We start from the raw sequence: 22252 nt of genomic DNA, 5'->3' as shown, positions 1-22252 counted from the left end.
CATGATCCTTCAGAAATCAGTCTAATATGCTGATTTGCTGCTCAGTAAACATTAATTTGTGCTGCTTCATATTTTTAAGTATATTTTTTCAGGATTCTTTGATGATTAGAAAGTTTAAACGAACAGCATTTATTTGAAATAGAAATCTTTATAACGTTATATGCCCTTATTGTCATTGATTAAATGTGTCCTTGCTAAAAATAAATGTAATTTCTTTCAAAACGAAAAAAAAAAAAAAGCTTACTGACCATAAAGTTTTCAATTATAGTGTAGATTTTAATCAAAAATGATATTTTTCATAAATGTCAGGTCAGGGCAAACTGAAAATGTGTTAATGTATACTGTTACAATTCTTTAACTCTTCCATTAATTACACAGTTGATTACAATTTTTATTGTTAAAAACAGTGTTTTACTTTTATATGTTGCATTTTTACTGTTTAAAGAGCAGTTTTCAGTGAACTCTGGATTTAGTATCGTGACAACTATAATATGACAACATGACCTTTTCTATAATGAAAAACTGCTTTAAAATAATGGAAAGGAGCTGTGCGCTCAAGCATTACTAAAGTCTCCAGAAATTATTTATCACAGAGCATTCTTCTGCAGAAGACTGTTAGCCTTTCACACACATTCTCATTTTGACAGAAGCTGATAATATCTATATACCCTAAAGCCAGAACACCAGCTACCAGTGATGTGCTTCCAGACATACGAACCCTGAGAGAATAAAACCCCAGAGGCTCCCTTGGGATTCTTGGAGCTACTCAGTATTTTAAGGAAGTTAAGATGGATTAAGTGTGTATTCACATGAACACGACCTCAATATCTACCGAAATACATAACAATAACAAACAGGACATGTGCTTGAACAGGAAACGTACGAATGATCACGCAGATAAAAGGACAGAGCACTGATGGCATATTTTAATGCTAGAAAAAAAGGTACATTTGTATTGAGCTTCAGTTACTGTATTAAAATGATGATGGTCTTGTGTTTGTCCCACTCAGGCCACGTGTAGACGAGGGTGTGTGTAACTCTCCTCCTCCTTCACTGCAGCAGCTGAGCTTCATTTCATTATCAGTATAAAAGGATGAAAGTCTCATGTTACAATTTTCATATAAAATAACCCTTGGGCATAAAAAGGCTTGGTGTGTTGGATCAACCCATGTCCCTTTTTTTGTCGTTTTGCTGCAGGGAATTTTCCGTCACAGGTGTGATATTCTCTTGTTCGACGGGCGGCTCAGATCTCTTTGAAGCTGAAAGAAAAGAGCAGATGAAACCAATGCAAACACATGGTACAAAATTAAACGCTTCCCTTTTAATCATCCGATTCTGTCAGTGTAAAATAAACTACTTTTTTTTTTTTCTTGGACAAATGTCAAAAGCGGATACTGTAAACCTTTTCAACATAATCAAATAATGTCAAAACAACATCACACAAAAAAAAGCACAAACCAAGTTTTTTGCATGGAAAATTAATAACCAGATTTTGTTCGAGCCAAAAATATACTGATAATAATAAAGGTGTCAGAGACCTAATGATATTGCACTTGAAGTGCATACATCATTTTCCACCTTGACACACAGATCTGCCAGTCTTTTGGGAACACACTGAAAACGAACAAATCCCAAGGTGGGTCGCAACCTCTTAAAGTAATTGTGAATGCCTTGCAAACACTAAAAATAGCCTCCACTGAATCACATTGAGGGCAGGAAGGCCCAATTAAATCAACAACAGGGTCTCTACATTTTTGGATGGCACTAATATCAAGCACATGTAATGGCAATCAGCCCAAGCATCATTCAGCATATTTAAAGGCCACTAGCTAAATATAGAAGGTCAAAAATAAACCCGAATAAGCCTAATAAAGTCATCTGCTAATAACGTCATAGCATGGAACATTTTGCCACCCTTTTTGAAAATAAATACAGTACCGGTCAAAAGGTTTTTTTTTTTTTTTTTTTTATATGTTTGAAATGTCTCTTATGCTCACAAAGGCTACATTTATTTGATTAAGCTTCTTACATATTTCACCATACATGCAAATAACAAAAGTGTGTTTAAGGATATTCACCCTCTCTGCCGTGAAGTGTATCCGCACCATCCTCTGACCTCCTTATACACCAGCCTGGACAATAGCTACACAAAGAGGAACAAGAGGAGAACTTGAAAATAACGTGTCAATCATGATAGCAGAAAAACTGCAGTTATTTATTGGATAATATATGATAAACAATAATGGAATGATCAATATTAATGATAACACAGATAATAATACACGTGAGCTGAAGTCTCACCAGACAGGCCAGCACATCAGCAGCAATGAGCATGTAGAAAACATTATTCCATCCGGTGGGAGAAATCAGACCAGCCAACAGAGGCCCAATAGCTGCGCCTAGAGGCCATTAAACACATTACACAGCTTGTGACAGCCATCACAGGACAGTGTTACGTTTTCAAAACAAACACTGGTATCTGAATGTCACATTTTAAATTGCCTGTCAATAACGTTTTAAATACAGACTTTTAATATTCACTGCCAGATAATGACACAAAGTGCATTACATTTTTGACTTTATTAGTTCAGTATCTATAAAAAAAGCCAAATTCCCTGCATACCTATTGATCCGGTGCCGTCAATAATAGCGGTCACAGTGGACAGTGCTCTAGAGTTCCCTCTCAGGCACTCGTGGGTCCCCTAAAAGATCAGAAAACATTATGAAATGTACAACACAAACCGCTCGTTGCATTACAAAATAGTTTATTGATCAGTTATTGACAGCAGGACTTCTAAGTAGCAGCCAGCGTATCTGTTTTGATCCTTAATTTAAGACTTTACAAACGTCCATGTGAAGAGCACATGGAGGAGAGGAGCCCAGCACTTACTAGGTCAGCTGATACAGCAGTGGTGATGAGGGCATAGGGTCCATTCACGAGAGCACCACACCACAGCAGCATGCCTGCAGGTCAGAGGAGCACATACAGACACTATAGTGACATGCTGAAACTAATATTACATTTCTTATTTCAAACCACCCATAAAAAATAATGATAAAACAAACATGTTTTAAAAATGTATTTAAGTCCACTTAAAATATATAATTTACAGGGACATAATTATTATAGATGCAGGTAAATACATGTACGAAATCATGGACCAGTGGCATACAACAGGTCTTCACAAAATGAATCATATTGTGGGTATAAATAACAACGTCTGCGCTATATTTGGTGGCTGCCTATGATGGAAGACAAAACACAGCACACAGTTTGCTAGCCGTTTAGCCCTCTTTCTGAGCATCCTAAGATGTTGAAGCCCCCTTACAATCAGCCTGTGTGTGTCCTAAGCTGCCAAATATGAAATGGTCATATCTCTGAAATGGAGCAAAACCGTCCAAAATGACCAAAACCTTAAACCGGCACTGTATATTACTCACCAATGGTGGTCGGCAAGCCATTCTGCCCAATTTTATTGTACAGGAACAGCTTCAGGAAGAAAAACAAACATGAATAAGCAGCAGATCTCGAAGGAAAGAGAAAGCCTTTCATTTATTTTCACAGGTTCACAGGTAAACTCAAGCTTGAGGGTTTTGTGTGCACAAGATCACAGATGTCTGTAAAGACTCTGAGCAAACCTCAAGATGTTCTGACAGCACTTTAGATTCTGTGGCTGTGAAATAGCCAGGCTTGTTTTTTTTTTTTTTTTTTCAGGCAAATAGTAGGCTACTCTACCTCAGTGGTTTTCAAACCCTGGGTCGCGACCCTCGGGTGGGTCGCCAGAATGAAAAAATGGGTCGCCAGTGATTTTTTTAAATTTTTTTACTAAAATAATTAATTCCGTTTTCTAATCATAATAATAACTTTGAATAGAAGTACACTGAAAAATCATTCAAATACATGCAAAAAAAAAAAAGAAAAAAAAAGAAAAAATCTTGTGCACAGTGTTGTTGACACAGCCATTTTTTTTTTCTCACTGAGATGAAACATCTTAGGTAGCGTGACATTAGTATCCCGTATTTAATTTATTTAATGCTGAACATGAGCAAGCCAAAGTCAAAAAGCATTTATGATTTTTTCACAAGAAAAAGAGGGCCAGAGACAGAGACCCCTTTAAATGAAGGAGCAGAAAACGCAGCCAGTCGTCAAACCCTGCCTCAAACAGCGGAGATCAGCAGGTAAGATAACGAAGGTGATGCATGTGAACAGAGTAGCAGTACTTGCCCAGCAAAGAAAAAGCAGAAATCCGGAGTAAGGCCATATAAAGATGATTTTTTGAAGTTTGGGTTTGTCAACTGTTCGGAAGCAGTCCGTGCTGCAATACAATGTGCGTAATATGCGGTGAAAAGTTGGCAAATGAAAGTTTGAAACCAGCGTTCGCTCCATCGGCAGCAACACACGCACACACACTCGTTCGCTCCATCGGCAGCAACACACACACACACACACTCGTTCGCTCCATCGGCAGCAACACACACACACACACTCGTTCGCTCCATCGGCAGCAACAAACATACGCATTAAAGAGTTCAGTGAACATGAGCCTTGTCTTCTGTCACACACACGCACACACTTTCAGATCAATAGGATATTTGTTTTCCTTCTTTTTCCTTCTTTTTTTGCTTTTAAACAGTTTGTGTGAGTGTGTGTGATTTTGGTTGGGTGACAGTTTGTTACTTGTTCTGTTCTGAATATCACATTTAAAGGATTTGTTGTGGAATAGCCTATGTTTTGTGTATTTTTTAAGCATGCAGCAAACGATATTAGGCTTTTAATTGGTTAAAATTCTTAAAATGATGGTTAATTGTTAACAGGTTAATGAGCATCCCATAGCTAGATCAAATTAGTACAGAATCAACTTTGCATTGCAATCGCGTCAATGATCATCCAGTGCACGTGCATCATCAAAAGTGGTTGTTATTGTTATTCTTATGCTTGGCTTAAGAATAAGCCTATGGGTCGCGTAAAAAAAAAAAGGGAAGATCTTGAAAAAGTTTGAAAACCACTGCTCTACCTGTTACAACAAACATTTAGAAATAGACATAACTGGACATAACCATTGCATATTAAAACTGGAATTAACTCCCAAGTAAAAATTTTACAGTGCTGGGAAAGAACATGCATCTGTTTTAAAGGGGTCAAGAACTGCCTTTTTATTTTTATTTTATTTTATTTTTCTACTGTTCTCTAAGGTGCACTTATGATGTTAACAAAAGTTTTCAAATAGCATAATAATTTAGAAGTAATAGGCTATTTTCTGTTAAAAATGCACAAATGCTCAGTACAATCAAATGATCTGTAACAACAGACAAAGCAATAGTGACCACGTAATAAAAACGGTTCCTCACACTCATTTGGTGTGACATTACTCTCTGAACCAAAATAGTCAGCACAGAATCATTGAGCCTGTATGTACATTCATCTGCAGTAAAATGAACTGAACAAAGGATCAAATTCTAATGGATGTCGTCTGGATCTTAAAAAAAAAGTTAATCCACTCTTTTCTAATGTTAGGATCCGAAGGAAGCCAATGCAAAGACTTGGCACTGTACAGTGTCTTGTCTTCGGAGCCATCTTTATTGTTTGGTTTCTGTGTAGATCTGCGTTTGTCTCTCTTGTTAATTACACTACATGTGCGAATCAGTGGGCGGGGCTAGCCAGGTAGTGCTGTATAAGCAGGTCTTGATCATCCTCTGGAGACTAAGTTATTAGCCACACTATTACGTCATAAAGTGGCACATTCCACAACATGTCGTTTTGGCAGATTGGCTTCAATATAAGCTGTTTTCAGACTAACGAAAAAGTCTGGCGTTCTGAAACTTACAGGATGTTTTTATAGTACAACGACCCCTTTAATAATGCTTTTAGATACTTATAGTCATAATAAATTAAATCAATCTACAATATCTTGTTGAAACAGATTTTGTGGTAATTTGGGGTACATTTTTCCTAAAGTCTGAGCAAGACACACACACACACAAAAAAAAGAACAGTTGGACTCACCATAGGAGCAGCAATGATCAACATGGCACAGCAAGTAGTGGCTCTGCCTCCACTGTAGTCTGATATCACTCCAGCCAGGATGCCACCTAACACCGACAAAAACAACCTTATAAAACCAACATTCTCAAGAATCACAATTAGATACTTCTTATGGCTAAAATAATTCAAATATCTTAAAATACCACATGCTTACCCACAATTCCTCCAACATCAAACAACGTAGATAGGTCCCCAGCTTCTTTAGGGTCAAAATGAGCTAATGAAGAGAGCAGACCCAGTGACTTGTTGGAATTTGAAGGGAATTTTATGACAGATCATTTGTGCCTAAGATCCGAGTGAATATGAAAGAATCTGAAGCATGTTTCTTACCGACATTAGCGATGTATAAAGGAAGCCAGTAGAGGAAGGTGTAGCTGACCAGCTTAGCAAAAAGCAAACACAGAGAGAACTCCACCACACCCTGCAGCATAAAGACGGCACATTTAGCAAGAATTGCTTATTTTGTAGCATTCCTCATACAAAGCCAATAATTGTCGTTTTTGGTTCAAAATGACCTAAATAGAGTATTATGGTTAAAGACCATTACGTAAGACTTTTCATCTTTTAAGAGAAAAATGATATTTAGGTTGAGAAAGCAAAAGCATGATTTGTGATCCAACAGCCCCAGACTGTTCTCTCAATCTCTCAAAGATAAAGTTACGTTCGCTGACTACCAGCTGTGGGTGTAAAACTGAGAATAACCGGTCACTCACAGGAATCCTGAGTGCGCCGCAGAAGCTGATGGCTTCTGTGTGATCCTCCGCCGGCTCTACGGCTGTGGAGGTGTTAGTGCTGGAGATCTCTTCATTACTGGACGCGGTCCTCAGTAGAGGCTCCTGCTCCACACTCTCCTAAACACATAAGAGCCTCTTAGTGTTACATAAATGAAGGTAAAACTGTGTGTGCTAGAAGAAAAACAGTTAGTGACAGTACTTTAAGTACATATTCTAGGCTGGAATACACGACACAAATTTTGCACATGATATGTTTGCCCCAATTTACAGTCTGGAGGAGTTGATGCTAGTTGCTGAAAGACACAGCCTGAGCCTGCAGATTTTTGGCAATCTGAGTTTCGGAGTGTTTTTTTGAGGATTTTTGAGCTGATTTTAGAATAAAGGCTGCTTTTATTTGCCATGTGTCTCTTATCAATGAGGCGCGTGTTTCTGTGCGAATTTATTGTGTTTAAAAGGTATTTTTAATTTTAAATGTTGTCCAGCCTTTAAACATTGAGACCAACATAGTTAATCTTATAGAGCAACAGAGTTCAACAGACAGCTTTATCATAGTTCTTATCACTCTTGCAGATCGTTACACAGATCAAGATATCATTCTGTTCACGATTACTTCTGCTTTCAATTCTCAGGTCCTTCTCAACCAAATTCACTAGTGTTGTGAACTACAGGTGCACAGAATGACAATGTTACATTCACTGACTCAATTCTCCTGTTGCAAATAAGAGGCCAAATTTCCTGCTGTTTTCAGTTTGGCAAAAAAATGTTTTATTTATTGTTACCAAATGGCTGTAAATGATTGTTAGCTAGACTTTTCACACAATTAATTAGGAAATAATGGCATAATATTTAAATCTGTGTTTGAATGCAATGCAAATTCAGTGCTCATGAAAATCACAGAAACACAAAACACAATCTCTGCTCACATATGAAATATCTGGGAGGGCACCACCGGCTTTTAGCTGGTTATTCAGGTTTTAAGTGACGTAGTGGTATTGTAACATATGCAGGTAGAAGAGTCATACTGCACAATATTGTGCAAATTTGTTTAATTGTAAGTGAACTCACATGGTGTTGTGGTAGAGTACAGTTCACATCTTCAGGTTCTGTAAAAAACAAACAATGTTTATACGTTCTGCAAAATTAATCTTGAGTTTGTAAAAAATACCTTTTATAACTGCCAATAAAGTTATTAGTGTGTTGTCTTTATTTATTCAGTTTTTATCACAGAATTGTAACTAGTAAAATAGTAATCAGAAGTTGTTACAATAAAAAAAAAACACACCCATCTAGGTTGAAGTAATGGCAAATTTTGTTGTAGAAACTAGTTTCGGTTTCCTTTCTGTAACTGTCTTTGTAAACAGCCTGCCTGCATAAACAGGCAAGTTCCCCGTAATTCTAACATGTGTGACTTACTTTCAACCAAGAATAAAAAGCAGATGACTCCAGCAGAAGCGATGATGATTCCAGGCACAATGAATGACAGGCCCCACGAGGACGACACATAGACCCCAGCGATGAGGGAGCCCAGAATGTTTCCTACTGAGGTATGAGAGTTCCAGATCCCCATGATGAATCCACGCCTGCATGAACAGAGCATCATTCAGAATTTCTGAATTTTGAATGTTCTATTTTGGAACATTAAAGTCAACATGAAACCAACTTATAAATACATTTACATTACATTTATTCACTCAGCAGACGCTTTTATCCAAGGCAACTTACAAATGAGGACAGTGGAAGCAATCAAAAACAACAAAAAGAGCAATGATATATAAGTGCTATAACAAGTCTCAGTTAGCTTAACACAGTACACGTAGCATGGGATTTTAAATAGTATAATAAATAAAAAGAAAACAGATAGAATAAAAAGAGTAGAGTAAGATATTGTTAGAGGTCTTATATATATATATCTTTTTTTGAGGGATGGGACAATCAAGCGACATTCACTTGCAGAACGCAAGCTTCTAGAGGGCACATAAGTCTAATATATATATATATGGTTGTGTCACACGTCTCTTCATTTCAAGAAACATAGTAAAAGTGACTGTGCAGAAATCATGAAGAAACATTTCTTCTTCTTATTATTATTCATCTTAAAATTGTTGTGGTGCTTAATATAATTTGGAAACAAAAGCTTCCAAACTTTTGAGTGGTAGTGCCCATGTATCTTACTGTGCATTAATGAAGTTGCTTAAAAACAAGTCGAATAACTTGCTCGGACTATTAGAAAACATTAGTAAATAGTTTATAAATTGGGGGCAAAGACCTCTAACACTAGCTTACTCTATTCTTTTTTTAAATCTGTTTTCTTTTTATTTATTATATTATTTAAAATCCCATGCTACGTGTACTGTGTTAACCTAACTGAGACTTGTTATAGCACTTATATATCATTGCTCTTTTTGTTGTTTTTGATTGATTCCACTGTCTTCATCTGTAAGTCGCTTTGGATAAAAGTGTCTGCTAAATGAATAAATGTAAATATAAATACCCAGTTTTCACCATGCAATCAATTCTTGATGGATAAAATCAAAACCTGCCATGCATTTTGTCACAATTGTCATATTACTGTAGTAAATTTAAAAAGCACATGTTTATTATATTAATAATGATAATAATAATACAAAAGTGCAGATACAATTCTGCACTTTCAACAGCTCACAAACTGAGCAAGCAGCAAATAACACGACAGTCACTTACTTTCCCTTCCCAAACCAGTTCCCAACACAAGCTACCACCGCTGGCCAGCCTGTAGTCTGCACCAGCCCATTCAAGGCCTGTAAAGGAAAAAACATAGTAATCAGCAAGTCTGGTGAGCACATGGGGTTGACATGTTCAAGAAGCAAAGTAATCCGCCTGATTCAGTCATGTGTTATCCATGTGACTCACTCCAACAAGACTCAAGGTTTACTACCAATGAACTCTGGATCATTAAGACTGGACTACTATGGGCTTAGAAAAGAAGAAAAAAAAGACGATGTGCTCATCTCAATCGTGCACTGATAAGGTTGTTATTTGATAATATGCAAAATTACTTTAAATTTCACTTTGAAAACTCCCGACAAGAAACGTGCCACTGGAAAAGAATAACTTCTGTATTTTTGGTTTCACATTGTGAAATTCTGGTACACTTTAAATTAGGTCCTGATTGACTGACATCTTTGATGCATAGGTTTTGATTTATAAAGGAGAACTAACTTACCTGAACTAAGCAGTAATACCACAGAGCGTGGATTTGCCAGTAAAAGCCCAGGCCAAAGAGAACCGTGAAAAGGCCACTGAGGATCATCCCTGAGCTCAGGTAGTAACGCAAAGGCAATCGCTCTCCAAACATCCCACTATCAAAACAATTTCAAAACCAGGTGCTATACTTCAAGCAGAACACACTAACCAAGAAAGTCTAACCAAGAAAATCCAATATCGTACCTAAAGAACATGCCAATAGCATAAGCAACGAGGAAGCAGTTGTCCAACACTCCAAATAGGTACTGGTAATTGTTCTGGTCTGAATAAAAAAAAAGAAAAAGAAAAGAAAAAGAAATGCATTGATGGGTTAATATGAACTACCATTGAGAGTTGAGTTTTTTTTTTTTTTTTACAATAATATATTTGTTCAACAAGGCAAAAAACATTTATAATCTTACAAAAGATGCATATTTCAAATAAATGCTGATCTTTTGAATGTTCTTTTTGAGCGCCAACTCAGCATATTAAAAAAATTCAGCTTTGCATTCACAGGCATAAAATACACTTTAAATAGAAAACAGGTAATTGTATGATGTAAGATAATTCAAATTGTAATAATATATGTCACCATATAACAGTTTTTCTCTCAGTTTTTCTCTCTTTTTTCATACATAAATGTGAGCATAAAAGACTTTGGCAGTGTATGGACAGATGAAGTGCAGGACACTGACAGATATGGTATAAGCTACGAAAACAAAATATTTTAAGAATCAAACTCACCAAAAGGAGCCCAATCGCACCAGGTGTCATTGTCAGTGATGTTGAGGTCTGCTGGATGAACAACATAAGAGCAGTTTCTGTGCAGCTGGCTCTGTCACAACAACAAAAGATGCAAAAAGGTTATTATTTAAAATTGTACACTTTACTTATTACATACAAATGCATGTGATTTATATATAACAAATATGATTCAGTCATGTGATTTAATAAAAAAAAAAAACTCAGTTGCAGTTCTTCTTTTCAGGTTAGGCCTATCATGCAGCTAGATCATGTTTATTTGATTACCTTGACAATACTGATAGGCTTTCGAGAGAGGTGATAGGTGGTATAGAAGACAAACGTGAGGATGAGGATGAAGAACCGGTACCTTGTCAAAAGAAATATGTTATTTAATAAAAAGATTCACAAGTCAAAAAGCATCAACAGTGGTTAAGCCTGGCGAAAGCTGGAGGTTTCTGCAGTATTAAATAAAACAGTCAGGTACTGATAGACACGAAACCACATTACATCTGCAGGAAAACAGCCTCGCCGAAGGCAAACACACAAACACTGAATGATTTATACATTTTTTTTTACATTTCCTGTGGGGGAAGCAAGCTTAACACGGTGCACATCAGTTTTGAGGGTTATGCATGCTGCAAACTAAGAAACCACTAACATTAGTTCACAGTACTGTGCTTTAACTGATTTCTCATTCATTAGGTAACTTGGTAAGTTTATATTCATAAAGCATGTTTAACTTGTGATTGAAGGTTCTTAACAATTAAATCAAAAATTAATCAACAAAAATAAATTGTATATAAGTTGTGTGCATAGAAATTGTGTCTCAAATCCCATAGTAAGCAAATTAATTATCTTTTGAGCATATATTTAACACATTGAAATGTATATTAGCGCTGACTGAAATGATTAACGAGGAAGTTAAGTAGCTGTAAAAACAAAAAGCATTATCAAAAAATCAATAATAACGTCTGTTACAATAAAAAACCCAGATGATGGGATAGAGTTAACATCACTGAGCATATTGTGTGTTTAAATATATTGTGTTTGCATGGGCCTGTTACTCACCAGCTGTCTCTAGAGAAAGAGGTGATGAGTTTGATTCCCGGGGCAAGCGATCTCATTTTTACACTTATTGTCTCGTTGCAAAAAAATAATAATAAAAACTCTAACTAAAAAAACAAACAAGTGTAACTAAAATATCACTGACTTTCAAAATTATATATATACATATATAAAAATCCCATTACTATTTCTAATAACGAAAGTTTCAAATTAAAACCAAGAACAACTAAAACATACAACGAAACTAGCTGACTAATCGTTTTGTGTCTCTGATCAGTTTGCGCTCATTTCTCACGACCTAAAACTACAAGTACAATCTACAATCATGCTGAAAGCCGGAATCCTGTAAGTTGCATTTAAAGTATCGCAGACGTGTTGTCATGTCCCACTTCCAGATGTGGAAACACCTTCATGCGCTCTAAACTCCCAAAGATTTCCATGGTTGCCTCGGCCAGTGGTTCGTCTGACTGAAAGCCGGGTGCTATTAATACCGGCTTGTCTGGTCTCAAAAAAATCACATGAGGATTTATTGATCTTTAGCTCGTCCGGTCCTGGTGTAGCGTCTCCATTTTCCAGACGGGGTTGCGACAAACACCAAACTGGATCTGGCGGCGTGGACACGTGATGCCGAGTGACGTCATCGGGCGGAAATTAACCCTTCATTATACAGCTTGTTGTCATCATACAAATGGGTTCTTTTTGTCACCCGAACCAATTTGACCTAAATATTCTGTTTATTATTTAGTGAATATTATATATTATGAAGTATCGTCAGATTGTACTATGTTCATTTTCCATAATTTAGCAAAAATGTCGCATGTTAATGGTGACATGGTATCCAGGTAGTAATGTAATTCGTTGTAATGGTTGTAATTTTAAAAACATGTATTTTTATTTACTATTATTTAGTTAATTCTAATTTCATTAACTCACGAATCATCTGCAGTTCCCTCAGGAACCGACAGGGGCTCCTCATTTGAACCCTATTTTGGCAAAACCTGGTCTATTGAGGTTTCGGTCCTGTATTACAACACTGCCAGTTAGAGTGATTTTAGCAGGTGTAAAACCCTTAATTATGATAAAATAACTGTAACACAGTCTTGAGTGCTTATTTCCCTGTTTTTAAACACACTTCATAAGATAAAATAAAAAACACTTTAGTACAGTGTTCATGCCAAATCTGTTTGTGCAAACCTGTAAATACACTGCACAAGTATTTTCAGTTCATGAGCATCTGCTTACACTGAAATACCAGTATGATAAAGTTGTTACTTATGCAGTATATCAAACTGAAATTTTTATGTATCAAACTAAACATAACCTACACTTGACTAGAAACTAGGACGTTGCTTTCTGGAATGGAAATGAATACTTCTTATTTCAACAGACAAAGACAGAAATGAATGTGACTGCCATTCTGTTACTGACCTTTCAACTCTGAAGCATATAATCAGGGACTTTGCGTATAATGGCTGAATAATGTACAAAGGTCACATACACATTTAGGTGCATTTAGATTAAGAAAACCAAGTTATGACACAATAAACAATCACAGCAGTTCAGTAAGGTTTATTAAAAATTTAAAATGCTGGTTACATAGAAATATGTTAGGTATTTTAAAAGCATTTATAGTACAATAAAAAAAAATATTTCCAAAAATATTGTCCAAAGCCTCCTTACTTCAGATCACAGCTTAGTAAGACCGACTGCAGAACCAGAGCATAAGCTGCAGAAAACAATCATAAACGACCAATAAATAAACTCAAAAGTTGAATGAATGTCGGTGTCAAAAAAGTTGAGCAATGTGGCCAAGATTTCCCTTGCAAAGAAAAAAGGCCCTATCATACACCTGGCGCAACGTGGGCCAAGGCGCAGAACAAGTGTTTTTGCTAGTTTCAGTCTGATCCAGTTCTCATTTTCCCATCCTGCACCGCATTGTTTAAATAGCAAATACCTTTGCGCCCATTTGTGCACCCACTGGCTGGTGTATTCGGGCACATTGTTGGCGCGTTGCTATTTTGAGAACCTGAAGATAGACTGTGCTATAGACCAACTCAAACCTGGTCTAAAGTATGGCGCAATATTTCTTCTTTGTTATTTAAATAGCGCATTAGAAATATGCGCCTATAGGCAGGTGGTGCACAATGCATGCACACCTTGCTTGTTACACACAGGGAGGCGCAGCAGCACACAAACATTTGTAAAAATTACATTCCGCCATGTAAATAACAAACCCGTTAAAATAGGGCCCAAAGTGTGCTTAATTGCATTGAATGTGCACATGCAGTGTCCTTCGGTTCTTAAAAGTATATACTTGCATTAGAACACTTTCATGACTGTTCCTTAACACACTTAAGTATACTTTTAAAAGGTTTTTGAAAAATTATTGGAAATTTTATTTTAACACATTTTAAAACATTATGTTTTAGTAATATTTTGTTGTGCTTAAATAAGTACACTTATTTTGATGTGCTAAAATGCTAAAGCACATTTTAAGTACTTCACTCTATAAAATGCTGGGTTGTTTTAAACAACTTTTTGGTCAAATATGGACTAACACAATTATTGGGTTACATTTTTAGATTTTAATTTTATTTAGTTTTAAATATATATTTTTTTAATTAAATTTTTATATTAGCTTAGTCCATATTTGACCCAAAGTTGGGTTGAAACAACCCAGCATTTTAGAGAGTTGATTAAATGTAGTGTGTTATTCAGTATTACAATTAAAGTTAATACATTTTAAATGTACTAAACTTCATTACAAATGTGTAATTACAAATATATTTAAATAAGTAACATGCATGTTTAAATAGATGTGATATGACAAGTATATTTTAGTCCACCATATGCTTCTCAGTTCATTCAGCAGTACACTTTAACCAAATTTCAAAGATAAACAGTTGAAATAATTAAGTAAATACAAACAAAAACATACATTTAATATTAATCTAACCATAATACATTTTCATTTAATTGTATGTAAGATTCAATTAAGTGTCCAAAAAACATTTGATTCAGTTTGCACCCATGTATATTCTTTTTAAGTTATAAGTATGCTAAAGTGTACTTTTTTTTACAAGGGTATTTAAAACTTGTTTTCATCTTGTTATAAAATAAGGCTGTTCCTGTGATAAACTAAATCCATGATTAAACTTCACACTGTCTAGTTCAAGTTCTATGTCATGGAAAGTGGAAGAACAAAAGACATCAGTTGCAACAGAAACCCCACATGCATTGTCTGTCAAGTCATGGTACTGTGAGTAAGAACATTTACGACATAAAAACAGATGCGATACGACAAGTTTCCAGTAACACAATCACAACCAATCAGAAAATTGTTGATGTTCGGTTATGAGGAGCAGGATTAATGACCAATGATATTGCTTAGGAACCAAGCAACAGAGAAAATATTGTGTCACTTGTTGCTTGTTAGGACAAAACTATCTGAATTACACAATTGCACAGTGTATCAAGACAAGGTGTTTATCATTATCCTTAAATATGAAATGGGCACAGAGTGAGCAGTTTACCTTTAGGATTGTTGTAGAAGATGCAGTTGTTGGCGCAGGTGTAAGGATGGCTGTCCCAGAAAGTGTCTCCACAGCAGCACAGAGGAGGGAGTTTTACTTTATCCTTCTCCAGCTTCTCTTTCATTAGAGCCTGCATGGCTTCTATGTACCTGTCACAAAACCATCACATAACACAACAGGATTTGTGTGTGTGTGTGTATTTACGGTTAGAATGAACATCCCCATAAAAAGATAACTTGTGCCACATATTGTCAGTACGTACCATTTGCTTTCTTTGATGCTCTTTGTTTTCTCTTGTCTCTCTACCTTCTCTGCTGCCTCCTCCTCATCAAGCCTCAATCGCTCCAAAATCAAATCCTCCCTCTCAGCCATGTCTTTTCTTTCCTCCTCCTGCTGTCGCTGCCTCTCCATCTTCTTCTCCTCCGCTTTCCTGAGTTGTTCTTTTTCATTCTTAATCCTACACGCAGAAAAAATATTCTCTGAGTTTAAAAAGAAAGTATAATATAAAGTGCAACACGAAGGGACGAAAAACGAAAAAAGAAAAAGTATGTGCTTCAATAGTACAAAATAAATGCTTTTTTAAAATTAAAATAATTGTAATAAAACAGTTCAAAAATTATTTTAAATTTAAAATTAGATTAATTGTACATAATATGTGCACATACTTAAAAAATTAAGTTTGATACAATTTATGTTTTTTTAGTAAATTCTAAATCATTAATAAAGCGTATTCACTTCGACATGTGTCTTGGGAATCCAACCTTTGAATGTCGTATTGCTAATGTCAGGCTCTACCAAGAAAATGTATAATAGGTAGAAACTTAAAACGATGTGTACTTGTTATGGGAATGACATTTAATTGAGTAATAGTCATGCCTTTTTATACTGGTTTTTGTGAAAAAGACCTAGCAATTATTCTAAAAGTCTTATTTTTACTCCACTATAATCATTTTACAGTAACTAGTCAGTCATTTAAACTATTTACTGTAGCCTGACAACAGCAGAGAAACCAAAAGAGAAGTGAGCAACCATCATGCAGAAAGGAATGAAAATAGACATCTTTTTTAGTAGCAGTGAAATAAAGAACGTGAATGTGATGCTGTTATAGAGAAGATACTTGTGAATGTGTGAGGTTTGACCTTGCAGTTCTCTTCAGATGGTTCCCATATCTTCTGTGCTCCTTTACTCGCTCTCGCTCAATGTCCATGAAATGCCGTCGATACACGGGGAACTGAGACTGCCTCAGAAACAACACAGTGGGCGGTTTAAAGAAAACACAATTTTTATTTTGTTGGTAAGAAAAGAGAGAACAAAAAAAAAGCTTCGGAGTCAGCTGTTTTTTTGGAAATATAAATAATATATTTATTCAGCGAAATATAAATAATACATTTATTTATGCATTTAACTGATCATTTTATTTAACATTCAATCTAATTTATACATTACATCTATTCAACAGAAATCAAATAATTCAACTTTTTTATAATTAATAATTACAATTTTATATTTGAGTAAATAAATGCTATTTTTTTTATTTTCTAGTCACCAAAGACTCCTGAAAAAAAAATATTATGGTTTCTATAAAAATATAAAGCAGCACACTGACAAAGTTTCAACACTGACAATTCAACAATGTTTCTTGTGCACCATATTAGAATGATTTCTAAATGATCATGTGGAAATGATTTTTATTTTATTTTGAAATACACAGTAAAATAATTAAACTGTAATAATATTTCACAATATTAACTTTTTTTTCTTTTTTTTTTTTTTTTTTTACATATGTTTGATCAAATAAATACATCTTTGTTAAACATAGGAGGCTTCTTTTAAAAACTTTTTTAAAAATCCGAAACGTTTGAATGGTTTAATATGCTTCAAATCAGATATTTACTTTCATAGCAGCAGATATTAAACTCCACACTGACCTCCCTAATAAAAAAGGAGACACCGTTGTAAATAAAGCAGCTCCTCCTGATTCTCATGAGGCCAAAGCACTTGGGAAGCTCTGTAGTCAGTGGTGAAGCAAACAGTGGCTGGCTCATATACCTGCAGAGACACCAACATGGACAGGATTCATGAATATAAAAGGCATTGTGTTACATTATGTAATATCATCATTTGTTGAACATGTCATAAACGTAATTTGGTGTGCTCAAACAGCGCTGATTCAGAAAGTATATCATTAATCTTGTTCTTGTTCTTGTTGTTCTTTTTCATTCTTAATCCTACACGCAGAAAAAATATTCTCTGAGTTTAAAAAGAAAGTATAATATAAAGTGCAACACGAAGGGACGAAAAACGAAAAAAGAAAAAGTATGTGCTTCAATAGTACAAAATAAATGCTTTTTTAAAATTAAAATAATTGTAATAAAACAGTTCAAAAATTATTTTAAATTTAAAATTAGATTAATTGTACATAATATGTGCACATACTTAAAAAAATTAAGTTTGATACAATTTATGTTTTTTTAGTAAATTCTAAATCATTAATAAAGCGTATTCACTTCGACATGTGTCTTGGGAATCCAACCTTTGAATGTCGTATTGCTAATGTCAGGCTCTACCAAGAAAACGTATAATAGGTAGAAACTTAAAACGATGTGTACTTGTTATGGGAATGACATTTAATTGAGTAATAGTCATGCCTTTTTATACTGGTTTTTGTGAAAAAGACCTAGCAATTATTTCTAAAAGTCTTATTTTTACTCCACTATAATCATTTTACAGTAACTAGTCAGTCATTTAAACTATTTACTGTAGCCTGACAACAGCAGAGAAACCAAAAGAGAAGTGAGCAACCATCATGCAGAAAGGAATGAAAATAGACATCTTTTTTAGTAGCAGTGAAATAAAGAACGTGAATGTGATGCTGTTATAGAGAAGATACTTGTGTATGTGTGAGGTTTGACCTTGCAGTTCTCTTCAGATGGTTCCCATATAATTAAACTGTAATAATATTTCACAATATTAACTTTTTTTTATTATTATTTTTTTTTTTTTTACATATGTTTGATCAAATAAATGCATCTTTGTTAAACATAGGAGGCTTCTTTTAAAAACTTTTTTTAAAATCAGAAACGTTTGAATGGTATAATATGCTTAAAATCAGATATTTACTTTCATAGCAGCAGATATTAAACTCCACACTGACCTCCCTAATAAAAAAGGAGACACCGTTGTAAATAAATCAGCTCCTCCTGATTCTCATGAGGCCAAAGCACTTGGGAAGCTCTGTAGTCAGTGGTGAAGCAAACAGTGGCTGGCTCATATACCTGCAGAGACACCAACATGGACAGGATTCATGAATATAAAAGGCATTGTGTTACATTATGTAATATCATCATTTGTTGAACATGTCATAAACGTAATTTGGTGTGCTCAAACAGCGCTGATTCAGAAAGTATATCATTAATCTGAAGCAGGCACTTAAACAAGGAGCTGCATGAGCTACATGTAAAACCATCAATCAGTTTTTTACACGAAGCAACTTATAATATTGTTCTAATGGATCTTATTAACTCTCCATTGTCTTTTAAAGATCCTATTCCACAACCTCAGATATACTCAATATACTGGTTCTTCCGCAGAAGCACTTATTGCCAGGTAACTTATTTAAATGAAATGAAATGTATGCATTTAGCAGACGCTTTTATCCAACACGACTTACACTGCATTCAGTCTAACAATGTTCCTAACATGTGTTCCCTGGGATTCAAACCCCCAACCTTGCACTTGCTAACGCAATGCTCTACCACTTGAGCTACAGAAACACTAATATAATAATATAATAACTTATAAGCAAAGCCTTACTTTCCAGTGTACTGATAAAAAACCTGTGCAGTTATTTTTTTACACCGTATGTCTATGGGTGCGCCATACCAGACTATTTTTAAGGCCACACAAGATCTTCTTACCATATCGTTTTGAAAAGTTACAGTCTTGCTTCTGTGGTGATGCAAATCAAGAGGTTGATCATGTTGCCCCAGCAGCATCTCATCTTCCACTTCCTGCTCGTATTCCTCTTCTCCATAATTTGTACCTTCAGCATCTCTCCAAGAGTGTGATTCTGGCTTCTGTATATATAAAAAAGTGAAGATATTAATACTACAACACTGAACGTTCAGGTTTCAGAAATGACCCAAATGCATCATGCATGACTCACATCTCCAGTCGGGGACAGTTTCCATCTCCCACCAGGCAGCTGTGAGGATTCATCACCCTCCTGAACTCTCTGACGAGCGGCTAGTCTGTGTCTCTCATGCTTCCTGACTTTACTGACCTAGACAAACGTTAAGTAACTCACCTTCACAGCTACATTCTGTCAAATCACAAAAACAAAATGATCCACATAGATGTATAAGGATCATGCTCTGTAAATACCCATATATTATGTGTATGGTGATGTGAAGAAACAGCCTCCATCCTGGGACTGCAGATTGCTCGCTCCCCGTGTGTCCAGGAAGGGAATAAATTGGTTTGAAGTGTAAGACGATGGGCTGCTTTGCTGGTTAGTTGCAATACTTTGCTTTCACCTTCAACCTGAAGATAGTGTTCACACAAATAACTTTTTGATTGTGGGTTTTTACGCATTTGTTAGGACAAATTTGGAAAGCAAAACCAGTCCCTTATTTTTAAGAAAAAGGTGACATTACTTTTGTCAACCTTTTACAGCCATTCAGACAAATTTATGGTTGTTGTAGCAATAAAATACTAAAGGCATTTTCTAAAAACTAGCTACTCTCATACCATGCACACTGCCGTTCAAAGGTTTGGGGTCAAACATTTTCGCAAAAATAACTTTTATCAATGCTGACATTAACTATTAAAAATATATTTCAATATATGAAATTAAAGTAAAAAGTAAAAATAGAAAATTACATGAAACACTTCCAATAAAAAAAAGTAATATTCCCATGGCAATATAATTAATATCTGAAAATTACTAAAATTTAAATAAATATAAATGAAAGAAATATATAATATATAAACAGACTAATAAAAATTATAAAAGTACATAAAAAATTACCAAAACTAAAAGTACAATAAAAAATACAACTAAAAATGTAAAAATGTAAGCTAATTAAAAATATGAATAAATGCTGTAAAAGTATATAAATAATACTAAAATAACACTGACTTTCAATCAGTCGGGAAATGTTATGTTGATCAAAAACGACAGTAAAACATTTATAATGTTACAAAATATATATTTTTTAAATACAAAAAAAGTTCGCTGGTTACCCCCATATTGAGCAGAACAAATGTTTTCAACACTGATAATAATAAACTAAATATTTATTGAGCATTAATCAGCATATTAGAATGACTTCTGAAGGATCGTGTGATGCTGAAGACTGGAGGAATGATGCTGAAAATTCAGCTTTGTCATCACAGATACAAATACATTTTAAAATATATTGAGATAGAAGATATATTAAGAGATAAAATTGTTATAATATTTCACAATATTACAGTTTTCGAACAAATAGTGCAGCTTTGGTAAGCATATTATACTTCATACATAAATATTAAAAACAATCTTAGACATCAAACCTTTGAACAGCAGTGTAAAGTTTATGATAGATAATAGCTTATTTAACATAACTAACTCTATTTCCAAAGAGCAAAAGAAAAAATATACAAATATAATAATAGTTATAATAAGTATTGGCCAGTGGCATTTTAGTATCACATACTATTATAATTTTATTAAAGATTTTGAATTAATTTTTATATTTCCACTTTTATGTAATTGTGTTCTGTTTTGTCATTTGTATTATTATTATTGTTGTTATTTTTATTATTTTAAACTTTGTCCATAGTTTATTTGCCACTGCTGTCCAGTGTTGTTTTGTGATTACTGTTACCTTTTTTTTCTCTCTATAAATTTCTCTTCTAAAGTGGCGCAGCCCAAATCAGTGGCTTTTAATCCTGACACACAGCTCTGCACATTTGGCTTGACTCCCTTATTAAATACACCTTATTCATATCACCAGCTGGTTAGGAGAAAGATCCATGAACTGAACTGAGTGTGTCAGATGTTTTGGAGGCAGTGGCAGAGCCAGGGGTCCCCATGACAAGGATTAAGAGTCACTGGACCAAAATCACCCTGGTGTGTGAAACAACAGCGTGTATCGTATAAATGGAAAGTGCCAGTCAAAGAAGCTCGTTTTCAGCACATCTCTGCAGCTTTATATTAGTGTCGGTCGGTCCTCCTCACCACGGGATGTTCCAGACCCTCGTCTCCGCTCTCTACCCAAACAGAGCCACATCCGGGTTCTTCTCTGCCAACACTCTCACAGCTTTGGTCTTTCTCCTGTTTCCAGATGTTATCCTTTTATTTTCTTTGAAGAGCTTATTTTGTGTTATCGAAGAGCCAACCCTTTCTTTAGCTGGTTTGGCTTGATTCATTTTAGTTTAAAACCTGGTAGATATGAATTGGTAATACTATCATTTATGGCTTTTCGGAAAACACTGATGTTCAGACCTTATAATGGTACAGCGGCTCATAATGTTGCTAACGTTACTGGCCTAATGCAAATTGCGTTAATATTTCTACTGCTGTAACGTTAGCTGTCAGAATGAAAGCTACCGTTGTCAATGACGCTAACAGAAGCGAAACCTTTAGATCCGCCTATTTATGATTCTATTGGCTACAGCCCGTGAAGATAAAATTGTATTCGTCGAAAGTAAAGCCATTCAAAACGTGTGGCGTGAAGGCCACGCCTGATGTGCTCCTAAATGTAGGTTCGATGGGGAAAGGAATACCTGCTCGTTTTAGTTCCGTAATAAGTGTAAATTTATTACCAGAGCTGAGCGAATGTCAGTGACTAAAATTAATTATGGTGGTTTTACATCCCTCAAATTCTTATTATGAATTTGATTTATATTGTGTATCAATTTTCAAC

General features: G+C 35.1%; 2 protein-coding genes across 8 annotated transcripts; both read right to left on the bottom strand.

Annotated features, from left to right (window-relative positions):
- Positions 1 to 255: 255 nt before the first annotated feature.
- On the bottom strand, positions 256 to 12436 carry LOC127995088 (glucose-6-phosphate exchanger SLC37A2). Its single transcript, XM_052591850.1, has 18 exons — positions 11812 to 12436; positions 11029 to 11110; positions 10744 to 10834; positions 10204 to 10282; positions 9980 to 10115; positions 9478 to 9554; positions 8191 to 8357; positions 7843 to 7880; positions 6757 to 6894; positions 6374 to 6464; positions 6198 to 6260; positions 6005 to 6090; positions 3442 to 3490; positions 2891 to 2964; positions 2624 to 2702; positions 2302 to 2399; positions 2079 to 2143; positions 256 to 1259 (listed from the first exon to the last, which is right to left on the bottom strand). Exons 1-18 carry the CDS (start codon positions 11865 to 11867, stop codon positions 1244 to 1246), a joined length of 1485 nt encoding a protein of 494 aa, XP_052447810.1. The 5' UTR covers positions 11868 to 12436; the 3' UTR covers positions 256 to 1243.
- Positions 12437 to 13362: 926 nt separating this feature from the next.
- LOC127995011 (coiled-coil domain-containing protein 15) lies at positions 13363 to 22054 on the bottom strand. 7 transcript variants are annotated; one of them, XM_052591842.1, is made up of 9 exons: positions 19725 to 22016; positions 19507 to 19623; positions 19259 to 19417; positions 18496 to 18616; positions 17270 to 17390; positions 16481 to 16578; positions 15604 to 15798; positions 15342 to 15490; positions 13363 to 13534 (listed from the first exon to the last, which is right to left on the bottom strand). In XM_052591842.1, the coding sequence occupies exons 5-9, from the start codon at positions 17384 to 17386 to the stop codon at positions 13485 to 13487; spliced, it is 609 nt and encodes a 202-aa protein (XP_052447802.1). In that variant the 5' UTR covers positions 17387 to 17390; positions 18496 to 18616; positions 19259 to 19417; positions 19507 to 19623; positions 19725 to 22016; the 3' UTR covers positions 13363 to 13484. The 7 variants fall into 7 exon arrangements, with proteins under 7 accessions (XP_052447802.1, XP_052447803.1, XP_052447805.1 ...); XM_052591843.1 differs by having other exon boundaries at positions 19507 to 19883; positions 21212 to 22016; XM_052591845.1 differs by having other exon boundaries at positions 19507 to 19883; positions 21565 to 22016.
- Positions 22055 to 22252: the final 198 nt, after the last annotated feature.

This window comes from Carassius gibelio, chromosome A5 (genome assembly GCF_023724105.1).
Source record: "Carassius gibelio isolate Cgi1373 ecotype wild population from Czech Republic chromosome A5, carGib1.2-hapl.c, whole genome shotgun sequence".
Taxonomy (NCBI): Eukaryota; Metazoa; Chordata; class Actinopteri; order Cypriniformes; family Cyprinidae; genus Carassius; species Carassius gibelio.
Note: the sequence above shows the minus strand (reverse complement) of the source record. Positions and strands in the feature narration are given on the sequence as shown.